Raw genomic sequence first — 19,114 nt, forward strand, 5'->3', positions numbered from 1 at the left:
TCTGGCAGAGTGTCAAGGACGTCAGACAGCCACCCTACCATTGAGTATCCTCCAAGCCCTTGTGAGTCCCTTCTGAAAACTTCAGGCACAATTAAATAATTTTTATGCTTATTTATTTTTCTTTTTTATTTGAGACAGTTTCTTTGTGTAACAGTCCTGGCTGTCCTTTCTGGACCTCACTTTGTAGACCAGGCTGGCCTTGAATTCACAGAGATCCACCTGCCTCTGCCTTCTGAGTGCTGGGATTAAAGGTGTGCGCCACCATGCCCGGCAGGTATTTTTTAACTAACATGCCAATTCCAGAAAATTCAAAACCCAACAGAGTTGGGTTTTTTTTTGTTTTAAATAAAGGAGAGAAATCTAGATCTGTAACAGACAAATTAGGCTACCCATCCTGACTCAGTGAACGTTTTTAATATTTAAACACTGCCACCCTAACGCTTACACTCTGCCATCTCTGATGAATCTTGAGCATCCTTTGAGTCATACCATCCCAATTTTAGTCCAGGCAGGAAGCGAGCTCATCATGCTTCCATTCTCCTCAACGCTCTTAAATTAGACCGTAGGCAACGTAAAGTGCCTCCAAGCTAAAGTGCCTTTGCCATGGCTATGGGGCCTGATGTGAGTCAGAGGGACCCTGAGGAGGGCTGGTACCTATGAACTGACAAGGTGCACGTCTGACACAGCTGTGCAACCAAGCTTAAAAAGGGGCATTTGTGTCTTCTCATTGTCTAACTTCAGATCTCAGGAGATGACCCCTCACTGCTGACTTCCTGATCAAATGCTCCTGGGTATGCTCCTTCCTCCCCACTCAGCTTCTGGTCATTTTCCTCCCCATATTGCCAGCCTCCTGCAGCTCTACTGGTAGCCAGAGGGGGTACAATTGTTCTCCACTCCTTGTCTGGAAAGCCTTGTGAGTAGGCAGGGCTTTCGGTCTAAACCCAACTTTCCAGGCAAAGATGTGAGGTTCTGGGTGGCACACACCTTCCTCCCTGACCCCTTTGTGATGGGGAGAGGCCAGTGAGCTCTCTCTCCACCCCTCCCTAGTCTCTGGCAGGAGTGGGCTGGCAAGAGGGGATAAGCGGACCATACCATTGAAGTAGTTTGGGGTGTCCGTGGGCCGCCCCCGGGCCAGCACCATGTTGCAGCTGGAACTTCTTGCCTCTGCCTGACTGCTCCACGAATGCACGCCAGAACTTAGGGTGTCACGCGAGCTCTGAGAGGCCTTTGATGGGTTCTGAACACAAGAAGAGCAGGAACACACTCAGTCCTGCGCTCAGGAAACTGTCTCTGCCCTTGGTTGGGACAAGAGGACCTGGGCCTCTCCTAGGTCAGGACCTGCCTGTCCTAGGCTAGATGGGGAAGGCACATTTCTGTGTGGTACCAAAGCTACCCTCCACACTTTCCTCTTACGTAAAGCCTTTCCTGATTCCTAGGTGTGCTGAAGGCATACTGTCTTAGTCTGGGGAGCATTCTTGGAGGGGTGACCTCACTGCCCCCCCCCCCACGAGCCCAAGCCCAGCTGCTGAGCAGTTCACCTTTTCACTGTCTTCCGACAGCGAGCGGCTGTCGATGCTGAGGCAAGAGAGAATCTGTTCCTGTTCCTCCAGGGAGAAGGGCTGCGACAGGCTGTTGAGAAACAGTTCTGCAGGGGGAAAGAGGAAGACGGCTTTGAAGGGGAAGAAGTCGCTAGGTTCCCAGGGTTTCTCCTGCACAACCTGCAGGAGCTGGCCTGCCAGGAGTAGGGTGGAAGAAAGGGGAGGCTGGGAACAACAAAAATCCTGTGTATGTGTGTTCCTGTGTGAACACACCCGTGCACAGCCACAGCCAAGTGTCCTTACCCCTCTCCAGCTGTTGTGTGTGTGTGTGTGTTCCCGCGCGAGCACACCCGTGCACAGCCACAGCCAAGTGTCCTTACCCCTCTCCAGCTGTTGTGTGTGTGTGTGTGTTCCCGCGCGAGCACACCCGTGCACAGCCACAGCCAAGTGTCCTTACCCCTCTCCAGCTGTTGTGTGTGTGTGTGTGTTCCCGCGCGAGCACACCCGTGCACAGCCACTGCCAAGTGTCCTTACCCATCTCCAGCTGTCGCAGCTCCAGCTCTGGGAAGGTTGTCCTCCGGTCTGGGAAGCTGGGGCCCTTGGCAGGGGCTGGGTCCAGGGAGGATAGAGGCAAGGGTTCCCATGTGCCAGACTCCTCCTCGCTGAGGTTCAGGGCTGGAGCTCTGCTCTGTTCTGGTGGTTCTGGAGGCAGAGGAGGCCGAGGCTCAGAGGCCCCGTCTGTGCTGGCCTTGGCTGGTGGGCTCTCCCTCGGTGGGGTGTGTAGGGTCTGGTGACAGGTGGCTTGGTCTGGAGGTGGAGGTCTTGGTTCCTTATATTCCCCTTTCCAAGGGCTTTTCAGACCTCCCACTGTAAGAGAGGAGGCATTCGAGGTGAGCGGGCAACGTGCAGGGATGCAGACACCAGCCTGGGCAAGGATGGCCCATCAATGAAAAAGAAACTATGTGCGTATGTATGTGTTGGTTATGTGCATGCAGTGCCCACAAAAGGCCAGAAGAGGGCATCAGTTGCAGTCACAGGTGGTTGTGAGCCACTGGACATGGGTACTGGGAACTGAACTCAGGTCTTCTGGAAGAGCAGTATGTACACTTAACTGCGGAGCCATCTTTCCAGTCCCACAATTTATTCCTTCAGCTAATGCTGGTTTCCTTCCCATCTGCCGGCCTACATTCTACTATGCTCCATACTTGACCTCCCTCCTCCCCATCTGAGACAGGGCCTTCTTCAGTAGCCCAAGCTGTGCCGGGAACAAAGGTGTTGCCGTCACATTTAGCAGTCCCTTTGTATTTATTTTTATTGTGTGTATGATTTTTTTTTTTAAAAAAAAACAACGTCTCACTCTATAGCTCAGGTCTCAGAGTCCAGCAATCCTCTTTGCCTCTGCCTCCTGGTGCTGGGATTCCTGGCATGAGTCATCACGCCCAGTTTAAAATGTGTGTTGCTTTCGTTATTGATTTTTAACTTGCAATAGTGCTCGTGTGCCAGGTTCTCCTCTTCCCTCAGCACTCGCTGCCTGCAGCTTTCAGAGCTTTCCTGATACTCTGTGAGTACTGAGTGGTTGTAAGTGCTGGGCGATGTTCCATTCCCCATTCACCCGCCTCTCCACTCTCCCGTGAGGGACGCTCATCTCCCTCTAACATCAGGGCTGCAGCGCACCAGGAGCGGAGGGGTTGGTCCCGGGCGTATGAAGGTCTGCCTGAGTGCTAACAGGTTCCCTCCAGTGCCCAGGAGTCTGGCTGCCCCACAGTCCCCCAGCACTCGGTGCTAGCAACTTTCTGGTCCTTTATAGTTGAGTGACTATGGGTGTGGTTTTAATTTGCACTCTGAGTCCATGTCACAGGCCCACCTCCTCCATCTCTCAAGTCTGGCATCGGCCCTAACTTACTGCCTCAATCTTCCCAGCACTGGAGGGAAGATGGGAAACCGAGGCTCTCAGTTTTGACCATTTCCAGCTCTGACCTTCCCTCTGCTCGTGGCTTGCTGTCAGCCCAGGCCAACAAGGCTCTTACCTTGCTGTAATGCCTGGCCCACCTTCCCCCGAAGCTCCACGGCAGACGCTCGGTCGACAGGCTCTTTCTTCAGCCCCTCTTGGATGGCCTGGGCTGTGAGGGGTGCACAGGAAGGTGGAATCTCCCTCAGAGGTGGAGGCTCGCTGGCAATCTAGAGACCAAAACACAACATCAAGACCTGTTTCCCTATTCTGGCTAGCAGCCTTATTTGTTACTCTCTGCAATTCTATGCTAGTCTGGGGATCTACTCCAAGAAGGGAGAAGGCTGAGGCACAGTTAGTGGAGAGAGTCTCTTTAGAAAGGGAAATATGGATCCAAATAGGGCAGGACAGAACCTTGCAACAAGACACCATGTCTCCCAGGCCTAGTCTAAAGGAGGCTGGTGAAGTAGCCCAGCGGACAGGCAGAAGACCCCTGCCATCACTCCCATCTGCCACGGAAGAACAAACCTCACAGGCCTGTGGCCTGGTCACCTCTCACAGATGCTCTGGGGCCATTACTGACCTTGAGACAGAGCGGGCCTCGGAAGTACTGAGTCCAGGGGTGGCGACCATTGAGCATGTGCAGCATCATGCAACAGCTGCTCCAGATGTCCACCTTGGCATCGCAGGGCTTCCCCATCACCACTTCTGGGGCCATGTGTGTCTCTGTACCAGGAATGTAGTCCCCTGAGAAAGCAGCGCCAGAGACAGAATCGTTACATATGAATGCAGTGCCCACAATACTTAATTCCTGGGTCCCCAGGCGACGTACTTTACGTTAAAAGTAATTACATTCTTATTGTGTGGATGTGTACACACGCATATGAGCTATGACATACCTGTGGAGGTCAGAGAATAACTCTGTGAGTTGGTTCTCTTCATCCATCTTTACTTAGGCTCTGGGGACCAAACTCAGGTCACCAAACTTGCAGTACGTATCTTTTTTTTTTTTTTTTTTTTTTTTTTCTTCGAGACAGGGTTTCTCTGTGGCTTTGGAGCCTGTCCTGGAACTTGCTATGTAGACCAGGCTGGCCTTGAACTCACAGAGATCTGCCTGCCTCTGCCTCCCAAGTGCTGGGATTAAAGCCCCACTATGCCTGGCTATATATATATTTTTTAAACAAATTCTCTGTCTATAGCCCAGGCTAGTTTTGAACTCACAGGAATCCTTCTACTTCAGCCCCCCAAGTGTTAGGATTATAGGCACGAGCCACTTATGTTTACCTTGGCTGCATTGTTTCCATATAATTAATGGTTTAGGAATGCCACATCAATAACAGATACATAAAATAAATAAAAACCACAAAATAAAACAAACACGCTAAATAAACAAAACTCCAACCCGCTCCATATGAAACCCAGGAAATTCATATGCACAAAAGCATATGATTATTTTTTAATTAATTAATTAATTAATTAAAGAGTTCTGTCTCTTCCCCACTGCCGCCTCCCCTTTCCCTCCCCCAATCAAGTCCCCCTCCCTCGTCAGCCCAAAGAGCAATCAGGGTTCCCTGCCCTGTGGGAAGTCCAAGGACCACCCACCTCCATCCAGGTCTAGTAAGGTGAGCATCCACGAAACTGCCTAGGCTCCCACAAAACCAATAGGTGCAGTAGGATCAAAAACCCATTGCCATTGTTCTTGAGGTCTCAGTAGTCCTCATTGTTCGCTATGTTCAGCGAGACCGGTTTTAACCCAGGCTTTTTCAGACCCAGGCCAGCTGGCCTTGGTGATTTCCCAAGTATATGATTATTAAACAGGCAAATAACAGTCAACATATATAATTAAGTGGATGTCAACATTTTTCCTTCCTTTTTTTTTTCTTTTTTTTTTTTTTGCAACAGGATTTCTCTGTAGCTTTGGAGCCTGTCCTGGAACTAGCTCTTGTACACCAGGCTGGCCTTGAACTCACAGAGATCTGCCTGCCTCTGCCTCCCGAGTGCTGGGATTAAAGGAGTGCACCATCACTGCCTGGCTCCTTCCAATTTTTGAGATTGAGTCCAGGGCCTTATGCATATCTGGCAAGCATTTTACCACTGAGCAAATTCTTTTCACTATTTTGTGATGGGATCTCACTAAGTTGCTAAAACTGGACTTGAACTTGCAATTCTCCTGTCTCAGCCTCCCAAGTAGCTGGGATTACAGGCTTGACTAACATTGTTATTATTATTTATTATTTTAGATAGGATCTCACTATGTAGTCATGGAACTCATTTTGTAGAGCAGGATGACTTTGAACTTCGAGCTCCGCCTGCCTCTGCCTCCTGAGTTCTGGGGTTAAAGGAGTGCGCCACCACCGCTTGGCCTAATAGTGTTTATATACTGGTGCTTTAAAGTCAACATTTTTGCTCAATATTCTTAAAAAATAACAGGAGAAAGGATATTATTTTTGCAATGAATTATCGAAAGAACTGCTAATGTCATTTTAAGAGAGATGTTTAGTTTAGACCAATAGAATCACCCACACAGCTTTTAGCATTACACTGCCTGTGCTGGACACAGGCTTTGAGTGTCCTAATCCAAAACAAGAGGGCAGAAGCATTCTGGTTTTCATTTTTTTTAAATCTAACAATGTTTCCAATATAAAATGGGTTGGCAGTCTTGGAGATGGGCCCCAAGTCTGTGTATGACTGCCAGTGTGCCCGAGTCTGACAGACACCCCAGAAGCTGCAGCTTCAGAGTAGTTTTGGAGAGGGATGCTCAGACTTTTAATAGCTTATTTTCCCTTTGGTCAAAACAGAACCATTTGGGGGCTAGGGAGACAGCTCAGCAAGGAGCTCTGGTTGCTCTTCCAGAGGACCAAGTTCTGTTTCCAGCACCCACATCAGGAGGCTCACAACACCTAGAATTCCAGCTCCAGGGGAGCCGATGCCCTCTTCTGGCCTTCAAGGACACCTGCATATACATTTGCATACACACACATTAAAAAACCAAAAAAAGTAGTTTTTTTTTTTAAAAATGAACCTTATATTCAATACTTTTAAGTGGAGAAAACAGGTTACAGAATTGAATTAAAATGGTTTTAAGGAAGCATGAAAAAAAACGTATGGTATTGTGTAAATTATGGTTTTCTCCTTGGGGAAGAGGAATAGGTAGGAATGCTTCCTTTTTTCTGTTATAGTGAGTATTTTCCAATGGGCAGGGATTGTTTTTACAGCTAGGGAGCAGGGTGCGAGACACCGAACTGTTCACAATATTCGGAACTAGCCAAGGCATGGGACCAGCCTACATACCTGTCAACAGATGGATGGACAAGCATGTGGTGATATGCACAGTGAAGTTTTACAGAGCCAGAAGGAAGAAATCATATTGCTGACAGACACATGCAGACTAGATGAGTTCTAGGCCAGCCAGGACCACAAAGCCTGGACTTACGACAGGGTCTTTGGCCTTTTGGGCCTTGCTGTGTAAGGTCACACAGTCAAGAACATCTGATATCTATTACTGTATTTATGCACCACCAGAACCCTGTAATAACCGAGGGTGGTTGTGGGGTGAATTCTATGTAGGGCCATAACATGGTCACAGCGTTTATCCCCACAGGGAAAGCACAGGGGTGTAAGACTAATATTGAGTGATGGCCACTGGCTATTGAGATCATGAGGTAGAGAACGGGGCCTTACCCGTGAGCAAGGACTTTCCGAGGCCGTCAGGTTGTAAGCACAAAGCATGGCCAAAGTCGCAGAGGGCAGCTCGGCTCCCGTCACTGGACAGGAGCACATTGTCAGCTGCAGGCAGCACCCAGGGAAAGGGAGAAGGGGACAGGTGAGTCACTGCAGGCTCCAGGCCCCAGCCCGCCCTGGCCTGGCTTGACCTGGCCTCTTGTCAGGCAGCTGTCTGGCCAGACCTCCATGGCAGCTGCTGCTTCCCATTAGTCTAGTTAGTCATGGAAAGCAGGGGATGGGGTGGGGCTGTCACAGAGTGGGCCTACTGCAACAGGCACCACTACTCTCCCAGAGAGTGGTCTCTTTGGCACCTTGCCCTCCCCCCAAGGTCATCAGGAGGCAGGAATTTAGTCTTCTGTTTTCTGTGAACAACCATGGAGACTACAGTGCCAGACTGAGGGCCCAGAGGACGTCATTCCCTCCCGACTATGCACAGCCCTGCCGGCTGGCTCAGGCCCATAGCTTGGAGGAAGTCAGGCAGAAAGGCATGAGGAAGAGCCTGTTGGGACCAGGACCTTGGTGATCAAGGCCTTACCTTTGACATCGCCATGCAGGATCCTTCGTATATGGAGGTATTCCAGCCCTTCCAGGGCCTGGCCCAGGTAGTAGAGTGCCCGGTCTTCCGGCAGACAGCCCTTCTGCTTTATGAGCTGGCCTAGCGAACCACCTAAGAAACGAATAGCCAGTCTTCATATGGGGCTTTCCCAGGCTTCCATGCAAGCCAAGGGCAAGAGCGAAGGGGGCTAAGAGGTATGTGCGGACTGACTAGAGACCAAGGGCAAAGTTGGGGTTAACTCTTGGTCTTGAATTCTGAGAGAACAAAAACAGGACCGGTCTCCTTGCCTTCTAGCAGTTCCATGAAGATGTTGACCCAAGGGCCGTCTCTCACAGCTCCATAGAGAGGTACAATTCTGGGTGACGTCAGTCCAGCACAGGCCATCAGCTCCTCTGCCCGAAACACCTCAAGTCGAACCTGAAAGAACACAGAGGACTTGGAGTCAGGGTGAGGGGGCAGGCTGGGGTCTACATCCTGTTGGTGCTGCTCCTGGAAGTGATGTCCAGGCCAAGCAGGACCAAGGAGGCCTGCCAGGCCCTCAGGGTCTAAGCTGTGTGCCATGTATAACCCCCTGGTGTGAGACTCCAGTTCCACAGTGCCTACTATCAAAAAGAGTCACACTTCTTCCAGGTTCCTGGAATGCTGTTCACCCTCAATCTGACAAACACACCCCCCCCCCCCCCCCGAGCTCAACGGTCTGGAAAATCTCTAGGCCACAAGGTTAATCTTCACCCCTCACCCTCTGGCCCTGACAGGGCCTCATTATGCATCCTAGGCTGGCTTGAACTTGCAATCCTGCCTCAGTAGACCGAGTGCTAGGATAATAAGGACATGGCACCACGCTCGATTCTGTGAGGAGCTGCTGGATCAGTGGTTCTCAAGCTGTGGGTCGCGACCCCTTGGGGCTGAGTGACCCTTTCACAGGGGTCTCCTAAGACCATCTGCATATCAGATATTTACATTACAATTCATAACAGTAGCAAAATTACAGTTATGAAGCAGCAATGAAAATGATTTTATGGTTGGGGGTCAGCACAACATGAAGAACTGTATGTATTAAAGGCTTGCAGCGTTAGGAAGGTTAAGAACCACCACCTGGATCCTCGGCATCCCTTGTAGTAATTTTGTTTTTTAAAAAATTGTAATTTTATGTGTGTGTGCTCGTGTGCATGTATCTGTTCTACATGCATACCGGAGCCTGAGGGAAGCAGAAGAGGACGCCAGGTCCCCTGGAACTGGGGTTACAGGAGGTTGTGAGCTGCCATGTGGGTGCTGGGAACCACACTCAGATCCTCTGGAAGAGCAGCCAGTGCTCCTAACTGCTGAGCTATCTCTCCGGTCCCCCTTGTAGCAATTTTATTATAACTACCTGCTTTTCTTTTCCCCATGTGTGTATGGTGTATGCATGTCTGTGAGGCCTGACACCAGTGTCTACCTCCATCGTCTTCTACTTTACTGAGGTAAAGTCTCTGCTGGACCTAAAGCGTGCTAATTCTGTCTACTGTCTAGGGAACTCCTATCTGTGCCTCTGAGTTCTGGGATTACAGGTGGTCACCATGCCTGCCTGGCTTTTATGTGGGTTCTGGGGATCTGAACTCCAGTCCTCATGATGTACGTCAGCCACTGAACTATCTCCCTAACGCCAGTGGTTTCCCGAAGGACTAAACTATCCAAGTAGACAGGCCTGTACCTATATTACCGTTTATTCTGTAGCAATTTCCCTAGCATCTGAGTACACAGAAGGCTTCTGGGGAAGGGGTGGCCAGCGCCCCTCCTACTGCAATGTTGAAGTCTGTAGTCACCCACTCCTATCTGTGGGGACTGACAGTTTGGCATGGCAGGAAGCATTAGGCCATGGATACAGCATCTTGTGCTTAGATTCTGTTTAGGCTATGGCTGCCTGCTCCAGGGTAGTTTGAAGATTCAGAGAGATGGAGGTTGCCCACTCTGATCATCCATGCTTGGTGACAAGGACACTCGGGCAGAGCTGGCTTCCCACTTCCTCTTGCCAACTCAAAGAGCTGACAAAGTCCTATCCTGAACTTTCTGGCTGCTGTGGGGCCTCTGCAACGGCACCGCCAGGGGGCAACAGCAGTAACAGACTAGTCCGGCCCAGCTTATGTTTCCAGACTTGCTGACAGGGCAAACAGGAGCTCTGCCCATGTGGGGTTTTTTGGACTTCTGCCTATCAATGGAAAATGTCTGTCTTCTGGTTACTTAAAGTATAGTATCATTCAGCCCACATGAACTTTGACTTTTGATCCGTGTTTCCTCTAACAGGCTGATGAACTTGACTGAAACCGATTCACCTATGATTTCCAATTGCAATGTCCCTCCACTAATCACTCCTAGAATGTGAAGTGAAGCTTCCTAGGGCTCCCCAGAGAGCCTAGAAAGGTACCTCAGGATTCTGTATCGGAGAAAATGGGAATGCCCAGTGCCTGTGGGGCTCATTGTTTGAGATGGCTCACGTCCCACACCGACCACTGTTAAGTCCTCACAAAGCGAGGCCTTTGGCGCTTGTGACATAAAGAATTTAGGGGACGATGGAAGGCAGGAAAGGTGGGACTGCCCACTCTGATTCTAATGTTTGAGAAACTGTAGAGTGCTCAGGAAGGCCCACTCACTGCACCAACGGTAACTCGGAGGGAGGCTCACAAGTTTGAGGCCAGTCTTACCTATGTAGTTAAGGTTTATGTCAATTTGGGTACTGAGTCTCGACAACCCCCATCCCCCCAAAAAACCCCACAATTTTTTCCAACTTATATAACTTGTTTTTCAATGGATCATAAGTTTTAGGATATACCTGACCATTTAACGAATGTAAACACACCAAATAAACACCAGCAAGTGGCACATGTCAAATCTCATGTACATCCAAGAATAGGACTGAAGAAGAGGCCTGGGTACCATGAAGACCTGACTAAGAGGCCCAGGATGTTGAAGCAGGCTGGTAGGCCATCCTAACTCACTCTCTCGAGCGGTGGTTCTCAACCTTCCTAATGCTGTGACTCCCGCTTAGTACAGTTCCTCATGCTGTGCTGACTCCCAACCATAGAATTATTTTCATTGCTACCTAATAACTAATTCTGCTACTGTCATGAATTATAATGTAAATATCTGACATGCAGATGGTCTTAGGTGACCCCTGTGCAAGGGTCATTCAAGCCCCCAAAGGGCCGCGAACCACAGGTTAAGAACCATTGCTCTAGGATCCCAGCAATGCTGAATCATTCCCAGTACAGACCAAGGTTGGTGGGATGGGAAATCTCAAAAAAAGAAAAAAAAAAGTGATTTTGCAGTCTGGGTGAGATTGAAGAAGCAAGGTAAAAGGGCAGTCATCCCATGAAGTCCGGTGGGGAAGGCCCCTTGCCCTCATGGCCAGAAACCACAGAAACCAGCTCTTGATTCTCAGCATCCTCCCACCCAAAGACAGTGCTGGGCTGTGCTGGGCTCTGAGTTGGAACTAACGTTTAAAGTCCACTAACCTATGCCAGGCACTGCATAGTCCACAGAGGGGTAGATCGTCACTCCCATTTCACTGATGGGGAATCTGATGTCAGCACAAAGAGCTCAGTCACTGAGAACAGAGTACCACAACCAAGACTGTGGTTGGGGAGGCCTGACCCTAGAGCTGCCAGCTGCTCTATCGCTGGAAGAATTTTCCAGGCTCAGCCTTGACACCTGGCCATATTTACATATATTCGGAAGCAGCATCTCCAGGGAGGCCTGCAGACAGCACTGATGTACTGCCAAGTGCAAACGTCCTTCCCTCCACTTCAGTCCCTGGGCAACTATGTCTGGTGGCTTTTTCCTCTTTGAAACTCATGTTCTTTAGCAAACTAAATCTGTTTTTCTGTCAATAAAAAGGGGATGCAAGGAACTCTACAGTTCTGAAGATCTCAGGAATATAAATTATGGGAAAGTTTATATAAACTCAGGATGGGACACAAAGATGCCTAAGAAACCAGGAGTCCTATTTCCTCATCCTCTTCCGGACAGTCCCCTGCGATCGCCGCTCCTAGATAAGGGCTCACGGCTGACGCTGCTTCAACAGTATGCCATGTAAAAGCCTGGGTTTGCTACAAACTCTAGCTTTGGCCAGGAAGATGGCTTAGCAGGTGACAGTGCCAGCAGAGCGAGCCTGAGGATCTGGATCTGATCTCTGAAGCCACACAGAAAGCCAGGCAGCGTTGCACACCTGTGATCCCAGAATTTGCACAGTGTGAAGGAAGCTGGGGAGGCTGGGAACAGAGCTTACTGGAATGCACTTGGCTAGCAAGTGTGAGACCCTGATTCAATACTGACAACACACACACCACAGCACACACCCATACCACACACATACATACACATACCACAATACATACATCCCCCTACACCACATACACACACAATATACACACCACATAAACACACATATATACATACCAATACCACACACATACACACACCCTACATACAGTGCATGCTGCCTTAAACTGAAAGGAGAGCACTGACTCTCTCTAGCACTGTCTCTCTCTCTCTCTCTCTCTCTCTCTCTCTCTCTCTCTCTCTCTCTCTCTTTCTCTCTCTCTCTCTCACACGCACACACACACACAAACACACACACACACACACACACACTGGGGCACACTCACAAATAAAGCTTCAAAACACCAGTTCCTTTGGATCCACAGCTCTGTCCCCAGCCTCTGCACAGCATCTGGCACAGAGCAGGTGCTCCACGACAGCTGGTTTGACTTGGCCAGTGCCGCACTATTCCAGTTCGGTGACGGAGCCAAAGGGAGGCTCCCAGAATCCTGTGCTTGGGCCAGATGTCTTAAGACAAACAGTTCCTCACCCTGTTGAGGGCAGATGGCAATTGTCCTCTGAGAATCTGTTGAGTGACACAGTCCCTTTGCCATCAAACTGTGCTCATGCCGCTAATAAATTCTGGGTCAAGTCCCAAGGATTTAAGGATCCTGTAAGTCCATCCTCTGGCAGGGAGAACTTATATACTGGTTGCTTAAAAAGCCTGACCGTTCTATGTGAAGCAAGGAGAAACCCTGCCTAGGATGTAGTGGTGGTGGGGTAACCTCTAGGACTGGATCTCATTTTCATAAGAGAAACAGCCAAGTTTCTACATAGAGTCTAAAAAGACAATGACAGATGGCACTTTTGAGGACAGGAGTGGGGAGCAGGGAAACTTTGCTTGGCGTCACTTCATTTATGGAGAGGCTGCACTTGTTCTCAGTTGAGATGAAAGGGGGCTGGAAAGATGGCTCCGCAGGTAAGGTGCTTGCTTCCTGCCAACCCCAAGTTCAGTCTACACAGTGGAAGGAGAGAACTGACTATTCCAGGTTGTTCTCTGACCTCCACATTTACCCCATGACATACGTGCCCTCGAACATACACAGAAATAGGTCATAAAAATGATTAATTATAAAGAACATAAAAGATTAAAAACAAAACAAAATTTCACATTAAGGGCTAGACCTGTGGCCAATAAGCATATGACCCAAGCTCATGGATGCTCTAGAAGGAAGACCAAGGGGTTGCTGGTATTATGTAACCTCTCGTGTCCAGGATCCTTCCCAGGAGCACTAAAGGGGACATGGGCCTGACCTCAGATTCCCAGACCATGTCTCCTGTCCCTACTTACCATGCCTTTGCCAGGGAACTCTGGGAACTTTTTTGTATGTAGTATCGGAATTTGAACTCAGGGCCTCATACTTGCTAGGCAAATGCCCCAAGATGATCTATATTTCCCGGCTCAGGGGACTTAGCCCTCGTGTGCTCTTAGAACTGAACACTGTACAGGACAAACTGCAAGCCCTAAGCCTCTCCTCCGAGAGAAAGGATGGGCTGTTTGCCCCACCGCGAGCTGGACGAAGGAGGTAGGAGCTCTGACTGTGGACAGCTAGAGCTCTGAAAAGTCCAGGCCTTCTGCCTGGGGCTTTGACAACTGCCCTGGACACAGGACAAGAGGAATGTATTAAGGTTGTTTACCTTGTTGCCTGGGACTGAGGACCTCAGCAGAGGGACAGCTGAGAAGCTGGTGACTAAGCTCCCAGCGCTGGGCATCCATCTCCAGGACACTTCCCACTCTCCCCCACCTCCCACAGCCCCTCAGAAGGGACAGCTGAGCCTTCTCTGGTAGACTGGGGAGGGGACCTGTGGCTAAAGAGGTTAGGCCCGTGGCCCTGGCATCCAAGTGTAAGATGACCCATGCTGGCAAGACTTCAGTGTGTGCTTGTGTTGAGGGTGAGGATGGTACTTGACCACTTCACGTCTGTATGAACTCTGAGGTAAAACGGACAGATTCTTCTTCCACTACTCTGAGGTTCAGGTTCGACACCAGCCACAACCTGGCTCAAGGATAAACCCAGGAAGTTAGGTTTATTCACATCCCAGCTGGAGACATCCCCAAAGCTAAGGGCAGCCTTGACGGAAGTGGCAGGGCTCATTCTGCATGACACCTAGAATATGCTGGGTCTCGGTGGTTTGATTTCTTGGTCTTTTTCCTTTTGGGGATCAGGGTGTCTGATATAAAGCCAGTTATTTCGCCTAGTGGTCAACTCCCCACAGAACAACAAAATCCCTCAACCAATATTTCCCAAAATGATCCACATAAATTCAGGTTCTTAGTCTTTTTGGTTAGGGACAGGCAGGCTTCCAATAGAGCAGGGAGCTCCAAAGCAGGGGTTGAGGCCAGACGCTGAGGGAGCAGAGATGACACTACTGAGATCTGAGGATACACAGCTGGGACAATGCGACATGGCAGGGGAAGGCTAGCTCCAGGGCTCCTGGGCAAGCCACACGGAGGTCTCGAGCTTTCTGCTGCTCATCAAGCCCTTAGGACAGGATTCTCCTTTCCTTCCTCTCCCCAAAGCTACAGTCTGTGACACATTTTGATTTGGACCCTGATTTTGTCACCAGCCCAGCGCGTTTCCACATGCTGGCCTGCCAGTCCCTTAGGCAGATGTAATGTCTAGTGTCTAGCCTCCTCGCAGGAGACCTGGCAGGTGGAGGTCACCACTCTCACCACCTGCGCCAGGCCCCACTATGTGGCAATGAGGGTTTTGTTCGGCACACACTGTCTGTGACTTGGAGAATCTTCCAGGTCTGGACTTGCCCCTACAGGCCCTGGCGTCTTCAGCGGCCAGGGCTGTATCTAGACCCAAGCTGCATGCTCCTGCACTGCCTCTCACAGATATGCATACCACGGGCAGCGAGCAGGCCAGGTCATGTGACAGACTGCTCCCTTCCAACTCCAGCTGACCCAACCATCAAGGCAGAGCACTGGACACCCCACGACTGTTGTTGACAATATTGCTGAGACCAAATGTGGCAGCCCCCGTGTGGTTTCCCTTCCAACTCTCTGGCGTTCTACCAACTATGTATGTTTTAGAAAAATTTTAGGCAGGGTCTCATACCATAGTCCAGGCTGGCCTAGAATTCATGGCTATCCTCTTGCCTCAGCCTCCCAAGTGCTGGAAGTTTGGGTGTGAGCCCATCAGTGTATCAACTTGGCATACCTTTTTGACAGCACACTGGAAGCCGGTCTGCTTGTCCTTCATTCTGTGAACCTCACCGAAGGAGCCTCTGCCCAAACGGGGCTGGTGTGTCACCCAGTGGACCTCTTCTCGGTACTCATAATCCACTGGTTTGAGTTTCTAGGGTTGAAAAGGAGGGGGTCAGTTCCAATGGCCAGGACAGTAAGGAAGGCTCTCCAGCTACCAGCCCTCACTAGAGCTACGGGTGCTGAACAGCCACACCCAGACATACTACCAGCTCTCAGGTGGGGTTGTACGGAAGACAGACCAAAGGGGTTGAGAGGAATAAGAAGGCAAAGGTAACCTTCACAGACTGCCCAGGGGTGGGGGCGACGAGCCCTGGGATGAAAAGCTGAATTGCCTTGATAATGGAACGATGTAACTCGGTAACTAGAAGGGGAAGAGAACCGAGCCAAGGACAGTGTTAAAAGTGACTAGAGTTTGGAGTTTGCCCTGCTGGTTTTCCGTCTTTGGTCCAGTATTTCCTCACTATGCTTCCTTCTCTATGTTTTAGAATGGAAATATATATCCTGTGCCATTATAAAAAAAAAGTGACTAGAATAAGCCCAGCAATTGAACAAGATGCTTCAAGTTGCAAAGTTACTCGACAGAGAAATAAAGGAAAAGGGAGGGAATGGGGAGAGGGCAGGCGGCATCCTTCTGTTCACCAGGATGTTTTCATCAAACGCACACAATTCAGCCACAGGAAAACTACCCAGAAGGACTGAGGAGAGACACCTAGAAAGGCTGTGGGAAGTGAGGCTGTGGGTGGACGGCTTTAGGACTGAGATCACTATGTGGCTTTTGGTTGGGTGGAACCTGTAAGAGGTGTGGCCTAATGGGAAGAAGTTAGGCCATTGGGGTGCACCCTTCAAATGTCGGGATCACACCCTTCATCTCTCTCAGCTTCTGGGTTGCGTGATGTCAGTAAGTCATCTCCGTCACCTGCTCAGCCATAATGTGCTGAGCCCAAAACCTCTGAAACTCTCAGCCCAAATGAACCTTTGAAGTTGGCTGTTTTAGCATTTTGTCATGGTAACAGAATGCTGATTCAATCCCCAGTGAGCAAATTGATTTATTACCATGGGCATGAGTGACTCTTGTATGAAGGAACCCTTCCTCAGGGCCTGCTGGCTTACAGCAACACTTTGTCTCCAAAGCAAGCTCCGCCCCCACCCCTATCGTCAGAAAGGTGGCTATTGGACGGATGTGTACAGGAGTTTAGGGGGTTAGTTACCTCAGTAAGCAGGACACCCTCGTTGTCCTCAGTTTCAGGGCTGAGCCTCTGAGGCTTGGAGCTCCCTGACGACCATGTCTTAGCCAGGCTGGCCAGGCTGTTGGCTTGGCCCGAGCTCACACTGCCTTGTAGTGCATGCACCAGGTACTCCTCCACAGGAACCTTTTCTTGGGCACCTCGAGATGGACAGCTGGACTCCAGGTGTGGGCCGGGCAGGGGCTTCTGACTATCTCCATAGGGCAGTTTGCTTAGGTGTGGGCCGGGCAGGGGCTGCTGACCACTTCCACCGGCTAGTTTGTCCAGGAAGAGGGATTCCAGCGGATAGGGTCTCCAGGGCTCCAGAGGGTGAAATGGAAAAGGATGGGGCAGTCTTTTGTAGGGGAAAGGGTGAGTAGAATGGGGTGGGGGGCCTGCGGCCTGCGGGTGGTGCAGTTTCCACACGTGGTTTAGACATTGCAAGGGGCTGATCAGTTTGTGGAGCTCAGATCGGGGCAGCACCGGTCGCAGGCCTTCACCCTGCTTTTTACAGCACAGGTGCCCGAGGTCTGCTTCCTTCAGAGGCTTGGTGAACTGGGAGACATTTCTGGCATAGAGTGTGCCTAGTGGAGACTCATCTTCCTGCAGAAAAAATACAGGGGTCACAAGTCCCAGTCCAAACACCCAAAGCAGGGACCAGGATAATGGTGGAGGGTCTCACCTGCACAGGGACGGTGCAGCTCTCTTGCTCAGGAGTTCGGGGCAGGGGCTTGGCTAAGGCCACTCCTGCCTGGACCTGTGACTTCGACCTCCTCTTCTTACGTTTTTTCCGGGCTTTGCTGCGACGCTTTCCCTTCCGGCACACACGGGCCATTTTGCCTTCAGTTGCGTGGGCCACATTGTTGGGGATTTGGTCAAGGCTCTCAGACTGGCTGTCAGAAAGGGGGCAGATCCACATTTTGAGCGCAGGAAAGCGAGAAGAGGGGCAGTTGGACTGTCTGTGGAGTCAGAGAGACTCTGAGTGCAAACCCCAGCTCCGTCATTCCAGTCATGCATGCTTAATGACATGACAGGGGACGCATGCGAGGAACGCGGTGTTAGGTGAGTATGTGTGAGAATCACGGATCCCAGCACAAACTTGGACTGCTGTTTATTATGAGGTGCTATGGGCCTGTGTGACCACTGTCATGTACGTGGCCCACTACTGACCAGAATGCCATGATGTGGCAGCTCTGTAGTGTGGGCATGTTCCTAAGCCCCAGAAATACCACGTTTTCTCCCTTAGGAAATGTACACAGTATTTCCTGCCGCACGGGGTGGAGATGGGGTTTAAATGAGAACAGTTTCTAAGCCTTAACGCCTGGCCCCTCAGCAGGCTGCTCCATAGGCTTATTGCTGGGCAGTGGGGTGGACCCTCAGCCCTTCTCCGGGTGCCAGCTCTCTGGCTGCTCCATGGGTGAACTGACCCAGAGAGGGCCATTCTTGGGGCAGGCACCTTAGCTCTGACAGATCTGAGTGGTTTTGTTTCTGTCATCTCTACCCTTAGCCCTCGGAGATATCTAGCTGCCACGGGACACGAGGAGCTGCCAAATGGACACCCTTTTAGGCTGGTGCAGCCACCGAAGATCTGCCGGGCTCCTACCCTGTCAGGTGTTAAAGGAACTGGTATCAGGAAAGGGTTTGGAAGGGGGCTGCTATGAAACAGTGGGGGAGGGGGCACTGGCTACAGCCTCAGCCACAGCCCCTCTACATCACTTTACCCCCACAATCGGCCCCTGGAGTGACAGGAGCCTGTAAGCCTCTAGGCAGCCAAAAGAAAAGGATTCAGCAAAAACCCTATTCTTTGGGCCAAAAGATGTCTGAGGTAACATAAAGAAATGCCTAAGCCCTAAGGAGGACAGTAGCCTCCCACCCTGACCCCTTTGGATCATTAGCGGTTTCCAAAAGCCAATTCCTGGTGGAAAGAAGGGCCTATATCTGGGGCCGACTGTGATCAAATCTCATCTTTGGAGAATGGGGAGCCTGGAGACAGATGAGCCTGGCCTAGCTCTCATCCAGGACCAGGGCCAGGGCAAGATAAGACCTATAGAATGGCAAGTGTGTTCCCTCCGGCCCGTGCTCATGGCTAGTCACCGTTGGAAGCCGCTGTTCCCGGCATCCTCCCTGCTGATGGGAAAGCAGGGGTGTATCAGGACTTGGAGGAGAACAAAAATAAAATGTCAAGTTGATGGGAGCCAGAGGCAGCTTCCGCCAGGCTGACTTGGCTGAGAGCAGTTGGGCCAGGAAAGCTGGGCGGCTGCCAGGAGCAGAGCCCAGGTGCTGAAGCCGGGAGCCAGAGGCTTGGTGAGAGTGGCCTGGGCAGGCAGCTGGCAGGTGGCCTGGTGTCAGACCCCTCCCTCCCGGCTGCAGCAGCTTGCTGTCTCACCTGTACCGCTGTGACCCTGCGATGAAAATGCGCTCCGAAAAGGTGGGGCTGAACTCCTGGCTGTTCTCACCTTTAAGTCAAGGAAAAGGGGGCAGATTAGCAGGGAGAAGAGAACGAAGACAAGTTTAGCAGTTGGGGCGAGCCTTCTAGACAGGCCCTAGTGGCTCACCTCC

The 19,114-nt window shown here is 50.7% G+C and overlaps 1 protein-coding gene across 2 annotated transcripts in view; it reads right to left on the minus strand.

Annotated features, from left to right (window-relative positions):
- Positions 1–19,114, minus strand: part of Map3k14 (mitogen-activated protein kinase kinase kinase 14) — a 47,172-nt gene that overhangs the window by 3,048 nt on the left and 25,010 nt on the right. For both annotated transcript variants that reach the window (XM_050156997.1, XM_050156996.1), the window contains 12 exons: positions 18,942–19,011; positions 17,238–17,448; positions 16,541–17,158; positions 15,286–15,423; positions 8,053–8,182; positions 7,745–7,876; positions 7,168–7,272; positions 4,070–4,233; positions 3,566–3,716; positions 2,073–2,405; positions 1,539–1,645; positions 1,093–1,237 (listed from right to left, as the gene is read on the minus strand). In XM_050156997.1, coding sequence (XP_050012954.1) covers positions 1,093–1,237; positions 1,539–1,645; positions 2,073–2,405; positions 3,566–3,716; positions 4,070–4,233; positions 7,168–7,272; positions 7,745–7,876; positions 8,053–8,182; positions 15,286–15,423; positions 16,541–17,158; positions 17,238–17,448; positions 18,942–19,011 — 2,304 coding nt within the window. The remainder of the gene's footprint in view (positions 1–1,092; positions 1,238–1,538; positions 1,646–2,072; positions 2,406–3,565; positions 3,717–4,069; positions 4,234–7,167; positions 7,273–7,744; positions 7,877–8,052; positions 8,183–15,285; positions 15,424–16,540; positions 17,159–17,237; positions 17,449–18,941; positions 19,012–19,114) is intronic.

Source organism: Alexandromys fortis, unplaced genomic scaffold (assembly GCF_014885135.2).
Source record: "Alexandromys fortis isolate MF-2015 unplaced genomic scaffold, M_Fortis_MF-2015_v1.1 scaffold_31, whole genome shotgun sequence".
Classification (NCBI taxonomy): Eukaryota; Metazoa; Chordata; class Mammalia; order Rodentia; family Cricetidae; genus Alexandromys; species Alexandromys fortis.